Genomic DNA, 20,783 nt, shown 5'->3' on the forward strand with positions numbered 1-20,783 from the left:
GACGCATGTGTAAAGAATAATATTTCCTTCGTTTGTTAGTTTTCCCTTGTAGAAAGATAATTAAAACGTTCGACCAAAACCTAAATTTAGACTGGTTTCAATATTCTGCAGTCGAGTACAACTTATGACGTACGCAAGATGGCTGGGATCGAACAGCGACAAGTTTAGCTGAAAGGCGAAAGGTTTTGTGGTGACTTGGCGCCCAAAATAGCACGCGCTGTCCCTTCTCGATGTTATTTGCACATGTCTGAGTTCGATAAATCCAGAATGCCAGTCAAGGGTGTGTCTGTAAGTCTTGTCTAATGTTGGGTTTCAAAGCACGCTGGAGGAACCGGAAGGTTGGGGTTCGCTTTGATAACCTGGAAATGAAGAGAGACGTTGACTTCAACACGTTGTTTGCGGTAGTCACAGACTCCCACATCCCACGCACTCGCCTGAAAGAAGGTGGTCATTTTTTTTTAATTTGAGCGCCTGAAGCTGATTGTCATCATTGTGTCAATGTGACCTGTCTGGATCCGAATAGAAACGATCTTTTTTTTAACAGTCTGAAGCATAATTATCTTTTTCACGAATCCCAAACTTCTAATCATAAATGTGACAATTAGTTCTACAGGAGCTATATGTACACTAGATGACACTGTGTGGAGCAATCTGGTTACAGTGGGATTTGAAGCCCGGCATTCTTAAGGACTAATTACGTCGTGGGAATACTCTCCTGTTGTTAAATTTGGCATTTTCGTATTCTTCAGTCAATCAGTTTCATTTCAAACTGACAGAAAACGATAAATTATTTTTGTTAATATGCTTTTGTTGCAGAGGCATATGACGTCATCAAATTCTCAATAATACCCTTGAACATCTACGCCCAAAAGGTTTCAATATTCTTTTTAAAAAATGATAACAGCAAAAGATTCGGCGTCGAATCTACAGCAGATCATGGAAAATTTCCAAACAACAATTAGTTTCAGATGATTCAGCTCAATCCAATCTTAAGATCACCTCATATGTCTATATGTTAATCTCGTTGGTATGACATTATTTCCAGACAGGCACTGTTTCAAATTTGCGAAAATGCGATCGTAAAAGTTGTTTCGTGTTGATTAGTTGCGCGACTACGGGAGAACGAACTCTAACAACTCATGTATTAACAAGAGTTTGCCACTAACTTGGCTATATACCCCGCCCCTGTTGCAATTGTTTTGACATAATTAAATCTTAACAAACCCTAAACTTTTTTAACCGAGGTGGAACTTGGAAATTGTTAAAAAAAGAAGAGTTTGGAACCTAAGTCCATCTTGTTGCCATGGAAACGTAAAAAATAAAAATTTCTTAAATTTCTAAATAGCAAAAGGCACCAGTTCAGCATGTACCTGACAGACCTGCAAAGTTTGATGAAAAGATATTCAACGGTTTATGAGTTATGCACCGGAAACAAACCCTACCCTCACAGAACCTAAGTCCATCGTGTGGCCATGGAAACGTAAAAATAAAAATTTCTAAAAATTATTACATACAGAGGAAACTCTAGGATACTAGCAGTACAATGTCCCTCATTGTAATCCCGGTGTATATGATAGCTTTATCTACTTCTAACAGAAACAGCTTGAGTCATGTTGAAATATCAGACAAATGCCTCCAGACTGAACAATTAAAATGGCGAAAATGTGTGTTTGTTTGTTGTTTAACGCCGTACTCAGCAATATTCCAGCTCTATGACGGCGGTCGGTAAATAATCGAGTCTGGACCAGACACGAGGACGTTAACCAATTGCTTATGCCTAAGTGTTGCTATAAGTCTAAGAAACACATGTTATAACTTTCCTAACTAGTTCGGATTGTTTTGTGTTGTGTTTAAATGATGCAGAACCTTCTGGGCCAAACCGGTATATCTGACTGATTTTATCCAAAGCAGGCGTCAATCGACAGGAAGTGATCGCGTCAAAGTATGCCGAGAGTTATCCCCCTTTTCAACTTCGATGACAAGCTCCTTCCGAGCGCGTGACACCTTCGTTTCACTCTCGATGGCCGACCCGGACACAATATTGCAGCGTTCGTGCTGTCCTGTTCCATGTGAAAATTAGGAGCTTTCCACGGTTAGAATATTCTATAGTTTTGATAATTATAATATGTTCATTGTTCATACATTGTCCTTCATGTCCAATCACTGCCGGACCGGCCTTCAGATCACGCGTCTTCTCATCAGCATTATACGTCATATCTTTATATGACTAATATTAATACAGACACGTGACCATTCAAATATAATAATGTCGAACTCCTTTATGTCATTAGCCACGATAGTCATGTGGCACAATGGTCAAGAACACTCCCTATGGGTGTAAGTGCAGCTTATTTCATGGAACTTAGTGCGCTACTTCTCAAAGAAATCATTAAGTTTTTGTCTTCCTGACAACGCTGTCCATATCAGTCAGTATATACAATCATTTCCGTTTACCTTCTTACTTTCAGTTGCACGTGCCACGGAGCTCGGTTTCTTATTTCCCCCTGGCAAACACAAGGAGCACTTACCTTAATGAAGACATTGATCGCATAGCTGTATACAGATGTACACGTTGACACATCTAGCAACATCTTGTGTGTATGTTCGATGATATCATTCGTTTAATTTTTTTAGGTTGGCATTAATCGTATCATGGAAATCCATGTATGCACTCATATGCTCGTAAATAGAAGTGAAATTATAAGGAGAATTAATCGTGTTCATGGCATCGTCGATTATCCAGCATAACATACCTCGATGAAATATCTCAGCAGAATACAATTGAGATATAACACTAGTTAATCGTGGATGTTTTGATTAATAATTGATAGTGTATAAGAACTGCTTAAAACACTTACTAGAGATTTGATTCCTTTGTCGCAAGACATACCATGCTCTTTTATTTTTACTTCTGTAATTGTCGAAAGAACAATCAATATTCAAAATGTATCTTATAATCTGCTGGTTGTAGAGAGTTGTGTACCTTGGTTGGGATCCTGAATTTACTGAATTACAAATGTATGTGACAATACGTGCTACAGTGTGCAAGATACGAGCTAATCTAACATTCATTACAGATAACAATGTAACAAAACGGGGGTTGGTGGGGTAGCCAAGTGGTTAAAGCGTTGGTTCGTCAGGCCGAAGACCTAGATTCGATTCCTCACATGGATAGAATGTGTGGAGCCCATTGCCGTGTAGTGATGGAATATTGCTAAAAGCAGCGTACAACCATGCTCACTCACTCATCCACAAAACAGGTTACGAGAAAAACTACATAACAAATGAAAAGATAAAATTGGAAACTAAAACATTAAACTAGTAAAAAGGAAATGACAGAGGAGAATTCTCCTCTATCATATTTACATTTAGAGCATTAATTTGCATATGGGGCCAGACCAGTTCCGTTGAAGTCTGCATAAATCTCTATTGCGATTGTGGAAACAGATACCTACTTTATGTCATTATTGCTGAAATCAAACAGCACTAATGTGGTACCTACGTAACGCGGATCATAATCAGCGAGAACCTGAGATTCAAACCAAAGACCAGCTGATGTAAGGGACGCAACTCTGAACAGCGAAAACAGTGCCTTGTTGACCACCTGTCAACCTACCACTGTGTGGTTTAGTTGGTGGCCATATACGTTGACCTAGTCAAATAATATAGGAATCATTAATAATATAGGTTAAGCCCTTATAACAATCTCAATAAAATCAGATCTTAGTTCTCGCTACCGCTAAACAAGGATCTGATAACACCCCATTACGGGTCATGTCAGACCGACCTTGCGCGAACTGTGACCGACCAATGGAATGACTGACAAGAAGTCGACATAAGCCAATCAGAAGGCAGCTTTCTCGTGCACTAATTTCATATTGGCAACTACGCTTCGAAACATATTTTAACAAATTCTCGATTAAAAATTTGAAACCCTAACAAAAGAAAATTCTGGAATGCCTAATAGATTGTATGGATTCATTTATTAAGTCTGTAACTATCGTTCGTATCGTTAGAAATCACATTCCGACTGTCACTTTCATGATCTGGTAAGCGACGCTCTGATTGGTCGAATGCAATGGGATGTCTTCAGATCTTTGTTTAGCGGTAGCGAGAACTAAGATCTGATTTTAATGAGATTTGCCCTTATACTCAATTTATTCAAATGACCACGCGATGACTGTTATTTTTATTCGAAGAAATAATCAGTTTACGCTCAAAAAGTAGTTTAAAGGTTGTACAACAAGCGGTTGATTCGTGCGCAATCACGTTTCCTAATGCGATCAATGAATAAATCAACCCGTGTGTCAGTCCACGACAATCATTACAGCGCAAAGAAGACGGTTTGTGACTCTGCTTCCCGTAATACAGGGGGGCTTCTTTCCGTGCGTTTATTGGTAATTAAATTGAGTCATCGAATACAACTTTCTAATCAAAACGTTTCATTTTTTTACATAAATAGATTACATGTAATGGTTTGATACATGCTGTTTACTGGTATTAGTTGCCAGTCTAATGTTCGTGTCTCGGACATAAATAATGTATTACTGAGAGTCCCTGGGGTGAACATCGCACTGCAGATAAAAAGAAAGTATACATTGTTAGATTGTGAATAGGTTTTTAATACCGTGGCACAAGAAACTATTTCAGGTTGACAAATGTTTTTATCGTGAAAGAAAAAGCAAGCGTTGGATCCCAAAACATCACAGCTCATTAAAATATGCAAGAAGGACAGAGGGATCTTGGAATGGCGCTGATCGGGACTACACAGGTCCATTTTGCAAGAACGATTGGCTGCAGCCGACTGACCATTGCCAGGCTACCTCAGCGACACCGCCAGACTGGTCCCACGAGAGGACCGCCATCTGCGCATGTTACATCTGCGCAACCGCTTCCTGGCGGGACAAGGACATCGCATCAGCAGACTCAGTTTCAAGGCGATTACCTACTGTGGGAATTTGGGCCTGCGGACCCTCCCCGGAATGGCCTTGATCCCTCAACATCGGCGAAATAGAACGTTCGTCAATAGACTCGAAATGTGCCTTTTTGAAGCGATCAGGAAGTTTTGTTATAAAGACTTTGGGAAAAGTGAGTTATGACTTATGTGTTTAATCGTTAATTCATCACAAATGCCATAAAATTGTCTTTTAACGAGTACCATAAATGATTGAACTTCAAAATACATTTCAAATGAAATGTGCACATTTTCTCGGGTTGTTAATTTCATAAGCGGTGACTGTCAAAGTCTATGCATACTTTCTTCTGATGAGTGGTTTCGACACACTCAGGTAAATTCCTGCCAGTATCCATGCTAGACTATTAATTTGAATGTTTTGAAATTGATTTAGAGGAATGAAAAAATACATTTTTGAAAATATCCTTTTCCAGTACGAAATGTATGATTTGTGTGATATACGTCGTATCTTTGATATGGAACTGTTATAATTATAAGAAATTATGACAATAGATTTTTGTGTAATAACCTTTCATTTCTGGCGTAATGGCACCGCTATTTCCTAAATTCGCTTTTTCAGTAAAGAAACTAATCTTCTCAATAAGATGATCATTAAGCATTGCTGATAAAATAAATAATATCAAAGCGATGTTGACCCCTTGCAATGCGGTCAAAGGGAGACAACTCATAATATTTTGGTTCACTTGTGAGTGGTGGGGGGCTCTCCTCACTTAACCAACTTGTCACCATTGTGAATATGCAGCTCTACATATACTACGATGTTGAAACAGCTGTTATGCTGATTGAACATCACCGCAATCTACTTCCTACACCATAACGGAGTCTTAAACTTTTATTGACTTGTGTTGAAATATTTTATATCAAATTTACAAACACGAGGGTGAATTTTTGTATGTCATCCAAAATCCTTCTTCCAACTTCTTCAGTTCAGCACAAGTAACTTATCAATGAATTACAATCATTAAACTAATAATGAGAAACAAAAGAGACGTAAAATCGGGGGGGGGGGGGGGGGGGGGGTAGTAGTCAGCAATTGTGTCCAAAGACTCACCCCACCCCCTGTAATAATAAATGGCCAGTCCTCAACTATGCATCCTCAACGCATTCTATTCTATTTTAGTGCAGCAAAAAGAGCAGCATCTTCAGTTGTTAAAGACATATCTGGCCAAGGCATGGTTTTCATATATTAGCTCCGCTAATTATCGTTTTATTAATACGTTCATTATTTTCAAAGTGACAGTACTTGATTTGCAGTAGGTATCAATTTTATGCTCGCGCACTAAAGTATGCCAGTATTCTAAAGGAAAAGGTTTCCCTCGGCATTGTGCGTGGGATTTTGTCCGGTATTTCCAAACCGCTTTTATCCAGATACAATTTGCTTTTTCCGGAATGTTTCCAGAATCCCCATGCCAATTTCCTAAACATTTTGGAAATGTTATAAAGTTTATGCTACTCTGAAAAAAACATAGAAAGCTATAGTAGCGGACACACTTTTTATAAATGCAAATCTGATCTGTATGTTCAATGGCCATTTCACGAGGCTCAGTTTATTAAGGCTTGATTCAATATGGTCAAAGGGAGACAACTCCAGTTTTCCAGTTGATGACGGGAAGTTCCGGTAAAATTCCTTTACACAGCAGTTGTCATTGTTTTGGTTTACTGACACACTCCATAATATTCAAGCTGCCTGTAAAAGGAATCGAGTCTGTACCAGACAATCCAGTGATTGATATTATGAGCACAGACCTGCGACGCCCCTTTTTATTATATTTATAACTGTAAATTAACTGGTTCATTTCGGAAACCACAGATGTTAAGCTAGGGGAGCTATTCTAATACGGAATTGCAAATTTTGAACAGCTGGGGATATATAGATACGTGTAGATGGACACAGAAGTTAGTATGACATGGGATGAAGTATGAGAGGTGACAGGAGAGTGTGGGCAGGTTGAGGAAGTCGCAGCTGAGCTGCACACGTTGTGGCCTTGTAGGATTCAGGGATCATAGAAAAACATTCTTATAAATATATCTACAGATACGAAGTTGTAGAAATATCGCCAATGTTTAGTGTTGATATTTTTAAATTTAATCACAATAATAATATTTTAGTAGACTCTTTGTTTTGAAAAAGATTATTCATTTCTTTCTTTTTCGGCTTATCTTTAAGACATACATCAAGCTCCGACGTTCATACAGTTTGGCCTTCACTCTATGAAGGTTCATACTCGAATGAACTCACACAAAGTGAAGGTCACATCTTAATTAAAGCAAATTAACTATACCAATATTGTATACTCATATGGTGAAATCAATGACAACAAAATATTTAAAGAACAAAGGAAAGTATTTGTATTTGTAGAGAGTGTTTCACATTTACTTGTCTCTAACCAGAGACCATATAATAATTATATGGTCTCTGCTCTAACCAACCAAAACATTTAGCCATGTACAGGCATATTTCAATAAATACAAACTTTGTTCACCATATGAGTAAACAATGTTAGTATTCTTAATTGGTCTTCATGAAGTATGTCTTAAAGATATGCCAAAAAAAGTCAGAAATGCACATTTTCTTATATTTTTTTCACACTTAAGATTACCTAAACATACATAAAAAGTCTACTGTGAAAAATGTATTTACTTTACAGATCTAGTGTTGGGTAAATATAAAACCACAGCTAAAGTCATAATGGCAGTTCATTGCAAGTTTGTGTAAGGAGACGATGTAGGCTTTATTCTGTGTCAGGGATGGATTCAGAGTATATGAACCTTTAACTCTGTTCAAGTAGTTCACACAGCAAGAAGAGTGATTTCCTTTCACTGACTGTGTCTGTTCTGTGGGTTGAGCAAGCTGTGTATACCAGTCGGCGTGTCCACCGAAAGCGCTCCAGCCGAGGAAGGGGGCTGTGCTGATCGAGGCTCTTTGAGGTGGATAACCATGTGGCTCAAAGATCAGTGAAGAGCAGCTTCCCAGAATAACTATTTTTGTTAACAATAAACATAAAGTAAAAACTACGGATTTGTGTTATCTATGCATCTCTATTTAGGGCCATTTTCGTCTTCGTCCCGAATTCTTTGTATGTTTATGGGATCAGCGGTGACGAATTCGTAGAGGGTCGGACGCCACTCCACAAAAATTATTGTGAGAGGCTCGGTGCTATTTTTTCACGCTGACAAAAGAGCACTGTATTGAGTAAATTGTAAAACGTGGACTGCCAAAAAACAAGCTGCGTCCCTGGGTGGGCTCGAACCACCAACCTTTCGGTTAACAGCCGAACGCGCTAACCGATTGCGCCACAGAGACCTTGCTGTTGTTGCGATGAAATCCACGACTTATAAATGACTAAAAATAGCACCATGAGGGGAGATAAGTATGTTTTCCGGAAATGCATATTATCAATAAACAAGATGGCGGAGCATGATAAATCCCCGCTTCTAAAATTTGACCAGTTAGACGATTATGAAACCCAGAGGCAACAAATTCGTCATTTATATGAAAACAATGAGAGATCAAGCGGGGGTGACGGTTCCAACGACGTGATCACTATCAGCGGCAGCACCTCGGCCTCAGTTCTTGCTGAACCTGATAATGTTGTGGCGATTTTTGTTGTCGCATTTGACACAAGAACAGGTGGGCAGCATTGAAATAATTTATTTATCATGTACATCAAGGCTGAAGGAAAATTCAACGTCACAGACCCATAAGAATAGATGAGATGTCAGTTTAGGTGTAATGGACCTTATAATATATGTACGGGGTATGTACTCATGATGATTCAACATGTACTCACCCAGTTAGCCTGCCTGTCTGCCCCAAAATATTCTTGACGTCGGTGAACAATGGTGAATGCGTTGTGTCGCTGCAGAAGTGTAGGCGTTTACCACTTTTACATGTAACAAACTACATATAAAGATTGCATGTATGTTGATAAGGCAGTGATTGAATTGTCATGATTTTGTAATACTACTGTCCAGTTATCAATCCTGTCTAGAGTTGAATATATTTGGACCTTCCAGTGTCCAGTGTCACTGAAGCGAAAAACACTTGGCATTACACATACTGGTATATGTATAATAGAAGTAAAGGACAATTATCGGGGATTAATAAGTAAAATGACACCCATACCCGAATGAAGAAAGAATTTGTCTCACCCAATCATGCCCAATGTAAGGTGCTTCTTGTATGTTGAGGCAAGCTTTTGCCTACCTTTAGAATACAGTACCGCAAATTTTTCACACAGGTCACAATACCCTATGACGTAATTTGAAGTATTTTGTATATTGAAGTATATTGAAACAATGCCCCGTGACGTCTTGGTCTCAGTGATCTATCATCTCCACATGCAATGTCGTTGAATAAGCCCAGCGATGTTGAGAGTTTTGAATATTTGTTTACTAAATATAGACTACAGGAGCACATTTTATGGAAAGCTCTAGTTTATGAAAGCACCTTTTTTTTTCAATATATATATATATTTTTTTTTTCTTAATACAAATGGCTAAAATAATACAGCCATATACATTCAAACTAATATACATGGTTTATTTTTTTCATTCATTAATTTTCATTATCATGTACAGGAATACAGTTTACTAGGTATTTATATTGGCGCTGAACACATCCAAATGTCACCCGTGTTAGACACAAAGACGTCGAGAAAGCAGGATGAAATGGTTTAGTGTCGAATATTTTGTCTACTGGAAACTGTCCTGGAACATTCATAGAAACCATTTTCACCCGCAACGTTATATTCAGTAATGATTCAAGAGTGGACTCATCCTTGTGGCGTCACTACCCATGCTCATTCCTCTTTTTTTCCTTACTGTGATCCACATTATCCTTACAGTGTTCACTACCACTAGGGCTGCAACGATACAGGAAGGTCACGATACGATACGCATCTGGATATTCTGGTCACGATGCGATACGTATCTCGATACGCAATGATAAAAAAAAAACAAGACTTAAAGCATGTCAAGATTGAACCTTTCATGATATAGGAACAGTCAAAATTATTTTATAATAACAAGACTACTGAACTTCTTTGAGTGGCATTTAGAAGTTGGAGTGATGAAGTAAGACGAGTTCTATGGATGAACAACTTCTTTATTACAATTAGTGCGACGTTTCGGTGTAGATCCTAACACCTTTATCAAGCAAGTGATGGATAGGGCTAAACAACATAGGTATATATACACTTATTGACATCTAAGTTGTTACAGTGACTAGTTGATGGACACAGAGAGGTGATTAAGCTAATTGGAAGCCAGTGGATTACTAATGAACACAGAGTAACTAGCAGAGTAAACAAGCAGACTGATGGAGATGATGGAAGCCACTGTATTAATCGGATGGACAAAGGGATTTAGCAATTAGGTGATGGTAAGCAGAAGGGATGTAATAGCCTTGGTCTCTGTTCATTGCTGGCTGGATGTCAACTTAGATGTCAATAAGTGTATATATACCTATGTTGTTTAGCCCTATCCACCACACAATCCTTCCGACTCCCTAACAACCAATCAATATTCACGGCAGAACTAATGGGCATGGCCTCAGCCCTCCATAATCAAGAATCCAAAAACCACAAAAAAATCCTAATACTTACCGACTCCCTAAGTGGACTGCAAGCCCTCCAAAACAAAAATACCAAAAACCGACCTAAATTAATAAATCGAATACTTAAAAGCTCCAACGACCTAACTAAGGCAGGCAAACAAATAACCTTCTTGTGGATACCCGCCCACGTAGGAATATACGGTAATGAAAACGCCGATAAAGCAGCTAAACTATCCCTCAAAATCCCAGAAATAAGCTTAAACTTACCCATCTCAAAATCAGAAATTAAAAGTGTAAACAAGCAAAAAATCACCAAAAAATGGCATAACCTATATCTAAACTCAAATAGCCAAATCAAAAAAGTGCTCAGCAAACCACTAACCAAACCAAAAATTCTCCATCCATCCAAAAAAATCGACAGAGTAATCACTAAACTCCAAACAGGACACACCAACCTAAATAACCACCTAAAAAAATTTAAAAAACACACTACAGGTAACTGCCCACACTGCAAACAACCAGAAACCCCAGAACACGCACTCATCCACTGCACACACTACCTAACACATCGAACCGCATTACAAACCACCCTCAATCTAAACAAGGCTCTAACTCTAGAAGCAATACTAAACCCACAAAATAAACTAGAAAACTTCAAGGCCTTAGGCGTATTCTTAATCAAAACGGAACTAATAAAACGCATCTAAAAACACAATAACTCACCAAATCAAAATCACATAAACAAACAAACATCCACCATACCCAGCTCCCTTAGTTCTCCTCCCCAATCCCATCGGCATCTATTCCAAATCTCAAAATTCCCAAATTCTATATAAGCAACCCCTAAAACCCCCCTCTTGGGTTGCACAGACCACCTTCGCCCCTTTCGGAAACACATTAAATGGCCTGGCCGGGCCCGTGTGCGAAATACGCATCAGTCGGAAAGCGCACGTTAAATCTCCAAAGTAAGTAAGTAAGTAAGTAAGCCCTATCCATCACTTACTTGATAAAGGTATTAGGATCTACACCGAAACATCGCACTAATTGTAATAAAGAAGTTGTTCATCCATAGAACTCGTCTTACTTCAAGACTACTGAAGTTGTTCAGCTTCAAAGTGAAACTTTCTCTAACTTTCCTTCAAAACAATTCAAAGTTCAAACACCAGAATATAATTAATGCGCTCCACCAGTGATACAACTTCAAAGAATTTTGATGCAAGAAATTGTATCTGAAATTATTGTTTTATCAGGAATAATATATTGCAATATTGTGTTTCCTAAGTTGCAGCTTTTACTATATATATATTTAAAATTATAAGAACCACAAGTGTAGCATTTTGGTACTGGTGATTGCTGTTGCAGGATATTTTTATGTATGGAACAATTTGACCAGTCACCGTAGGGACTTCCCGCGCTACATGTATTTCGATTGCGAAAACGTTATGTTGACATATATTAGCCTAATTGCCACAAATATGACTTTCAACGAGTCAAAGTATGGCATTTTTAATATTATATGTATCCATTCTCTAGCAACTAAAGTTCGTTTCAATGCGTCAAAAGCGGTAATCTGACCGTGGTTGCTGTATCTCTTCACACACGATTTCACATAACTTAATGAAAACAATATGAAATGAAATTTTGAATAAAATTAATAAAATATATTACAAACACAAGACCAGATATACAATGAACACGTTTTATTAACAAGATAGTATAATAATGGTATTGAATTGCGTACTTCAGTTCGGATTTGCTGACTGGTATTTCCAGTGTTATGTGCTTGCAGTGATCAGCTGATAATATTTTATGAGATGGGGAAAAACATCTGTCGGTGTAAAACCTCAGCTTATTAAAAATGTAAGTACAATCTTGGGAGCCATGCGTTACCGCGGGCTATAACCAAGTTAGCGGTTTATTGAAAGGCGCAATAGCGAGGAAACGCTGTACTTGAGATTTGCGTTCCGTATCGTGGGGTATCGATAAATGGGCCCACGTTTATCGTATATCGTATCGTGGGTCAAGTATAGCGATGCATCGGAATATCGGTGTATCGTTTCACCGTTAACTACCACACTTTTCTGTCACAAAAGTCATCTGACAAATTATTACCATGTCGTTCATGCGCACCCGCGAGTTCAACATCTGCACCTGGAACCGTTTTCATTAGCGCCACATCAGTTCATTCCACACCATTCAGTATCTTGTAGATTAGGAATGGAACAAGTGTGCCAAATGACATCCGGATCACTTTTAAGCATTCGTAGAATAAAGTAACAAGACACCTTGCCAACCTGTGCCCATTGTAAGTGTCCGTCACCTGTTGAACCCTTTTCGTTCAGTCCCGTAACATCGTAGGCATGACTAGGAAAATTTGCCTTTAGTTTCACAGTGTGGATGTAGCTCAGTCGATTATCTGTCCGGCTAACGATCCAAAGGTCGCGAGTTCGCGTGCGACGGATTCTCACAAAAACTGGTTGCTTGTCTTTGAGACACGTGACCTACGACAGAGATCGTCCTCACGAGAAGTTGTGGTACTGTATTCTAAAGGTGCTTGCTTTTTCTCAAAAGAATTGTTGGTTCTAAGTGGAGATTAATCCACGAATGACAGGGTAAAAGGATCATAAAACAAAAGCACTGTCGGCTTGAAGTCAGAAATTGGTTCTTGCTATGATGTATCATGTGCATTGATCACTGCTGATTGGGATTTTAGATGTACTGACTAAAACATCTTCCTATATCCCTGTTCTATGTTTATCCCCAAACAGCTGCAGTAACCTTATCTCTGTGCTGGAGCTGCTGGCTGTTCCATAGTGATTTTCTAACAGATCCCTCATCCAAATCTGCTTGCACTTTAAAAGCTTTAGCAAAGTGCATGTGTCATGATCTAATGACAGATGCTACATGATTCACTTTGTAAGACACTTGCCTTCAAATTCAACTACTTATATTTTAGATTGTGCAACACTATATTTACTTATAGAGATTTTCTATCTGCCATTGTGCTTAGCGAGGATGGCCCAAAATATGTACCCTCTTGATGATTCCAGCCCAATAAGTACATAGAAAGTTGCATGATGAAAACTTTAAGTACACATATTTGAAGGCATGTGTTTTTGGAAGCAAATCGTGTTGCAGTTTTCGTAGGATAATGATTCATGTACATTATGGCAGGGTTGTTTGTGCGGTGTGTTCTGAATTCAGAATCTATCAGGAAAACACAATGGAACAGCCTGTAGCTCTGTGTCACAACAAGTCTATATCAAAATCAGTTATAGGGAGCCGCAAGGAGTTATGGTTAGTCCCCAACCTATTGGCTACAGGTGAATTTGTAACCAGGCTAATTTGTAGCCATGGAGAAATTGAGGCACTCCCAACTCATAGACAAAATTCATGGTGAACTCTGAAACAAAAGAATAAAATTGGGAAATAGACTTAAATAAATATATCTATTACATATACATTTTTAATTTTTATGTGGCAAATTTCTTTCGAATCTTAAATTTTAAGTAACAATAAATATTACTGTTATCCTTTTGTCCTTCTCTGCTTGGATATATTTACCCAATTATTTATTTATAGATTTATTTACAAAGGATCCTTCTGAACCTTGTATGACCAAACAATAGTACGACAATCCCCTACTTCACTCACCACTTTACCGAATGATCCTCTTGTCCTACTCACCTCGAATATACTTACCTGATCATTAATTTATTTACAAAGGATCCTGCAAACAAAATTCTAATACTTATAAAATTTATTATTTAACACTTTATTCACAAAAGAAAACACTCAACCAATGAAAATGTTTCCTTCCTTTTGGAAGTGATGCGGCCAATCATATGCCTTCTTGTGAAAAAAACCCTGTTGTTTGGGTCAATGAAATGCACATCAATATTCATTCATTTACAATATCTAAAAAATGTGTCCACAAATTCACTCTTGGTTTGTCTATGAGTTTACTGTAAGTTGTGTCTTTGAGTTGGTTGTGTCTACGAATTCACCGCAGTGTCGCCAAATATGGTAGTTTGTTCCAATGTTCCGAAGCAGTAATAGAACTTATCCAATATTATCGGATGTAAGCATCTTCTGTTCTTCGTCATACTCTGCATGGTACTCACATGTTCTGTGAAATATATTATAACAAGTTTTAAAATGACTGTCCACAAGTAATCATGGTAATGTTATGTATTTGTTTGTCAGTAATAGACTCAGTATACAGATGCACTGTGGGGATTCTTGGTCAAACTTGAAGCCCAGCGACCTATGCTGATTGTAAGAGGAAACTAAATGGTGACTTGGTTGTGTCAACATACCCTGACGGCATGGATCGCTGCTCCTTATATCAATCACTGGATTGTCTGCCCCAGGCCACTGTCTATATTTTGTATTACTGTTGAAAATAAGTGCTGTTATACAACAAGAAAAACAACAGAATGTACAATTGAATATACACCCAAGATTCAGTGAGTGAGTTGGGTTAATCGCCGCTTTTAACAGTATTACAGTTATATCACAGCATGTCAGATTAATGTGGGAGGAAAGCCCGAAGTGATGCAGGTCTCAGACGTTTACCACTTCGGCGAAACCCATGAGCACGGGTATGGTGCTGACAAACCTAGGAACATAATTGGGGCAAACCAGGATTCGAACCCACAATCATAGGTACCCATGTGGGGAATAGAACCCGGGTCTTCGGCATGACAAGCGAATGCTTTAACTACTAGGCTACCTCCCTCCCATCTCATCAGGATATAGGTTCATTGTGTTAGATCATACTATCTCTGAGGATATCACTTTCCTGATCACCATTGTCGACTGCCATGGCTTCTTCAGGTTTCAAGTTTCAAACCTAACATAATTTTTTTCTGTTTTTAACTGACTAACATTTGATACTTCTTATTCCAACAATGGCAAAGTATATATGATATAACAATCTATATATAGGACTACAATATATGTATAGGACTCCTTGTTGATGAGAATGTAGCTGTGTGCAAGGTTGTCATGTCATTGTAACATTGATGTGGCTGGCAGTATTTATCAGCAGATGAAGCGAGTGTAATTGCATTATTTCCATTCAGTATGAAGACCTGGCTTAGAATAGGTCTTCAACAACACATGCTTTCCCTTAGAGGTGACTAGGCTTGTCGTAAGAGGCAACAAATGGGGGTGGTCAGACTTGCTGACTTGGTTGATGTATGTCATCGTATCCCAATTGCATGGATCGTTGGTCTAGATGTCAATCACTGGATTGTCTGGTTCAGACTTGATTAATTACAGACTGCTGTCATATATCTGGAATATTGTTGATTCTGGCGTTAAACAACAAACAACATACCAGTATTGATTGAGAATGATATATGATAATAAGTCAAATTCCATACTTGTTTAATTTCCTATCTTAACTCGACTTTATGTAAGTTTGTGTTCCAATCTTAACTTGTCTTTATGTAAGTTTGTGTTCCAATCTTAACTTGTCTTCATGTAAGTTTGTGTTCCAATCTTAACTTGTCTTTATGTAAGTTTGTGTTCCAATCTTAACTTGTCTTCATGTAAGTTTGTGTTCCAATCTTAACTTGTCTTTATGAAAGTTTGTGTTCCAATCTTAACTTGTCTTTATGTAAGTTTGTGTTCCAATCTTAACTTGTCTTTATGTAAGTAATGCTCCCTATCTTATGTTGTCTATTTTGTCATAATGTGAGATGAAGACGGGAGAGGTTTCTTAACTAGTTCAATGGTTTGGGAGAGGATGCTATTCTCGTTATTCACCACATGACAGTGTGTGAAGCCCACTTCTGGTGCCACACGCCGTGGTATTGCTGGAATACATGTATTGCTGAAAGCAGTGTAAAACCATACTCACCCTCACACCATGTCAACACAGTCCACACTTATATGGATTTATTGGAAAAAAATCAAGGCAGCAAAATCACAGACAAGTGCAGTGAGATGATTCTGAAACAATCATTGTGAGAATCGTGAACAAATGTAGTGGAAGAAAAGTGTATGATTGGGGTAGTGTGTCAATTATGTGACAAGCTACCTGGACATTTTTGTTTGCCTTATGGGAGAGCCTAAAAGAATGAACATTCACAGAGGGTCAGAAAAATATGATGACAAATGTAAAAAATATTATGTTTTGTTTTCATGCAAGTAATTTGCCAATAACTTTAATTATTCATTGCACCATAGCATATTTACTGTGGTATGTAAAATTAAACTGTAATATCAACATGGCTGATGTTCATGACTCACTTCTAACCCATCTTCTATGCTTGTCAGCTGTTGTGTAGAATTGTGTATTTAACAAGTCTAGTCATGACAATTGATACCAGTTACTGTACATAAATCACATGGACATACTTATTGAGACTGGCAGCAGGGAACACCGTCAAACAGCATGTCTATTGGCAGATCAATACGAGAGTGTTGTTCTGTGTGTGTGGTGTGTTGCTGCTTACAGAGAGACTATTGATTGATGTCAGATTGCAGCCTACATGTGTCTGTTGCCATCCTGCAGGGAATTATAGGTGTTTAATAGCTGAGGGTTCATGTAATCAACAATCATTTCTGCTGCAGTTGCTGGCATACAATTTGTTTCATTGTGATGATGAAGAACATGTTACCATAGCAACAGTGGTTTAAAGAAGGCCACTGTTATCAGATGTAATAAAGTGTCCTACAACTAACTCAGGAATGTGTCAAAGTTTGCTGCTTATTTACAATGTAAATATAAGTGTAATTTATGCGAGAAAGTTGGTATTTTGTTATACACCTGTCTAAAGTTACACAAAGTAACCATTTAGCATGTTAAGATGTTTCTAAAAAACTTTTAAAGTTTTAATATGCAAACCCAATTAATGGATAGACACTATGATTGCAAGCTACATCCAATCAGCCAAAATTTTAACAAAATGTTAAAAAATGACCTACATATACCATATTTTATGGTTAACATAACAGCAAAGTTGAGATGTAAAATGAGTAGCTGATTCCTGTGAGTTAAAAAGTCTTAACATATGGTTTAAGGTGTTGCTGTGAGGAAAAGCTTGAGATGTAAAATGAGTAGCTGATTCCTGTGAGTTATAAAGTCTTAACATATGGTTTAAGGTGTTGCTGTGAGGAAAAGCTTGAGATGTAAAATGAGTAGCTGATTCCTGTGAGTTATAAAGTCTTAACATATGGTTTAAGGTGTTGCTGTGAGGAAAAGCTTGAGATGTAAAATGAGTAGCTGATTCCTGTGAGTTATAAAGTCTTAACATATGGTTTAAGGTGTTGCTGTGAGGAAAAGCTTGAGATGTAAAATGAGTAGCTGATTCCTGTGAGTTATAAAGTCTTAACATATGATATATACCCCATAGATCAAGGAATAAAGTTTTTCCTTAAGTTTGTTGTGTGAGATTGTGGTGTACAAGGTTGAAAAATCAAATGTTTGACAAATTTGAACTTGATTCTTTTATGAGATTAAAAACTTGAACAAATCTGTTGGGTTTTCTGACAATCCACAACTGGTATGATTTCCAATTGTCTCAAATATTTTCTGTGAATATTAAGTAAGTCCTTCCTTGAATTGAGGATTATGGTTAATCTCTGAGGCAGGAATTTGGTAGTTCATTTACTGGACCCAGCAATCTCTCATTGAACAGATATTTATAGAGCTTTGGAATCCAATATAAAAGTGGAATGGACATTATTCTTCAGCAATTAGAGTCAAGCCAAAAGTTATGGTACTGATGAGTGCTTTTGGCAGATTCCTTCCTGAGTTAACATACTGGCCTTCTGTCATGTATGTGGCATTATCTGATATGTCCCTTATACCAAGTTCAGCGTTCCTATACTTTAACTACTTGAAGGAGACGGTGTATGTAAGAGAAAAGACGGTGACATTTCCAAATATTGTGGAACGAAAACTGCATGACTGTTCACTGGTATGCTTGACTTTGAACCTGTGTTCCCAGTACATGCTGAACTGGAGATTACAACAAGCAGATTAGATTAGAATTTTGTAGATTGCCTATGTTTTTTTCTGAGCAGCTTATTACATAGGAAGAGAATTTATGGATGTCAACTTCTTTATTATGAGGAACACAACGTTTTGGAGTATATGCTTACTCCTTCATCATATACTCCGAAATGTTGTGTTCTTCATAATAAAAAAGTTGACATCCATAGATTCTCTTCCTTATATGTATCACTTTTAAATGCCTTTCAAAAACTTATTACATTACTCTCTTTCTACAAAACAGGCCAACTACCCCTCATTCTTTATCCGTAATGATCATTGTAACCATTTGGACAATCATACAATCATTTAGTTAATTCCTAGAAGATGAAGAATCAAACAGCACTTCTGCAAGTCCTCTGTGTCTATCAATTAAAGTGTATAATCTGAATAGTTCACTTCTTGGGCAAGACAAGCTTATGATAAAGTTTACATAATTTAATTAAAATATAACATGGCAACATCAGAGAATAGCAAGTTTCAGTTATCTGCCGAAACAGATTCAATTGCCTTTGGTGTAAACATGGTAAAATGCAAAATAGCGGTGAAAATAGTCAAATGTCAAATATTTGTAGAAATCAACCTTTTTGTATACAAAGAGCATAATTTGCTTCTCTGCAACATGTAGAAGTGCTTGATAATTGATTATGTTTGGTTAAAGTGTTAGAGATACAAATCTGCTGAGTTCCGAGGGTAACAGGTGGGTGTTCAGTTGTTTATAGTTCAATATTTAGAACTGATATAAATATTGATAAACATACAAGTTTCATCGAACTGTAACAGCTTGCTGATACATCATGATGACTTGACAATATGTATATTTTTATCTTTCAGAATATTTGATATTGGTTGAATCATGTTAAGAGTGAAAACAAGAGGGTGGATATGATAGCTGAGAAAATGTTTTCGCCGTATTTAATCAATCACTAGTATCACCATACATTCAACATCTTTCAGTAACATTGCAAGTTTTAGTTCCAGTACGTCAGATTTGGTCAGGTTCAAATATGTACATGTATATGGAGTTTGACTTGTAGTAGAATACGAGGGGTGGTCGTGAAGTTCTAAGCCTAACAAACAAAATAGACATTAGTGAAAGTTTTTAATTTTATTTTTCAACATAATCTCCCTGCTTTTCAATACTCTTCTCATATTGATAGTGAAGCTAGTCATCCAATTCCAGTCAGAAAAAAGCTTTCTGAAGCCCCCCTGAAAACCCCATTAACGGCATCTTTGAGGTCATCGTTGTTGTCATAACGCTTTCCATGAAGGTGTTCTGTTAGTTTAGGAAACAGGTGGAAATCACTTGGTGCCAGGTCTGGCGGGCATGGAGCTTTTCGAACCCACATTCTCTAGCAATTTCAGTTTAGTAACTGTGGTACCCAACGAGCAGATATCTTATTCATCTGTAAATGTTCATGAATAATAGTTTCAGTGGATCCAAGTTCAGCAATGGTAATATCTCTATCTGATGGTATAAATTTATCTCCTTGATTGAATTTTCATTAATTGAAGTTGAGGGACTTCAGGCCTTGGGTCATCATCAAGGCTTGTCCTCCCAGCCTTAAACATAGCTGGAACAGTGGAATAGCTAGGGCACTTATCCCCATGCGCTTGTGACATGGGGTCATGAATTTCTTGGGGAGTACTTTTCTATAAAGTACAAAAACTTGATGACTGCTCAGTGTTCGTTCTTTTCCATTTGTGTGTCTATTTAGGCCCCTATCACGTTCAACTGGCTGTCACCAATATACAAACAGTCTCAACAGACCAAATACACTTGCAATGAACTGCTCAAACATTGTACTACATTGACTAATTCACTTTGTTATGGCCCATAGTTGAAAGTCAGGCTTAGAACTTTTTGACCAACCCTCATACATGTCTGCCAAGAAAGCTTTGTATATTTCAAAAGGACATTTCAAAAACAAATATTAGAAAATTCCTGATATGAGATCTTTTACTATGAGAGGATCGGACACACCTCCGTAGGTGGCCATGCCGCGGTATAACTGGGATATTGTTAAAAGCGGCATTAAACCCAACTCACCCACCCACCACTAATATGATATTGATAGATAATATTTTCATACTCATAAAATATAAGGTGTATTCCTCATGATTAATATAGACAATTGAACAATTTTCAAAAGTTGATTTTATGTGTTAGAAAGGCTAAGCAGCTATTTTTATGGTTTGTAGATAATTTAGCTGTAATGAACCATTGTTAACTGGCGTGGCAG

General features: G+C 37.7%; 1 protein-coding gene and 1 non-coding gene across 2 annotated transcripts in view; one reads left to right on the forward strand and one right to left on the reverse strand.

Annotated features, from left to right (window-relative positions):
- Positions 1 to 8,205: 8,205 nt before the first annotated feature.
- Positions 8,206 to 8,279, reverse strand: Trnan-guu. The gene has a single exon. It is a non-coding gene; the product is annotated as a tRNA-Asn (tRNA).
- A 100-nt stretch (positions 8,280 to 8,379) lies between these two features.
- Positions 8,380 to 20,783, forward strand: part of LOC124138942 (DENN domain-containing protein 11-like) — a 28,855-nt gene continuing 16,451 nt past the window's right edge. The window contains exon 1 of the mRNA XM_046505857.2: positions 8,380 to 8,606. Coding sequence (XP_046361813.1) covers positions 8,384 to 8,606 — 223 coding nt within the window. The 5' untranslated portion in view covers positions 8,380 to 8,383. The remainder of the gene's footprint in view (positions 8,607 to 20,783) is intronic.

Source organism: Haliotis rufescens, unplaced genomic scaffold (genome assembly GCF_023055435.1).
Source record: "Haliotis rufescens isolate VD_foot unplaced genomic scaffold, xgHalRufe1.0.p SCAF_19, whole genome shotgun sequence".
Taxonomy (NCBI): domain Eukaryota; kingdom Metazoa; phylum Mollusca; class Gastropoda; order Lepetellida; family Haliotidae; genus Haliotis; species Haliotis rufescens.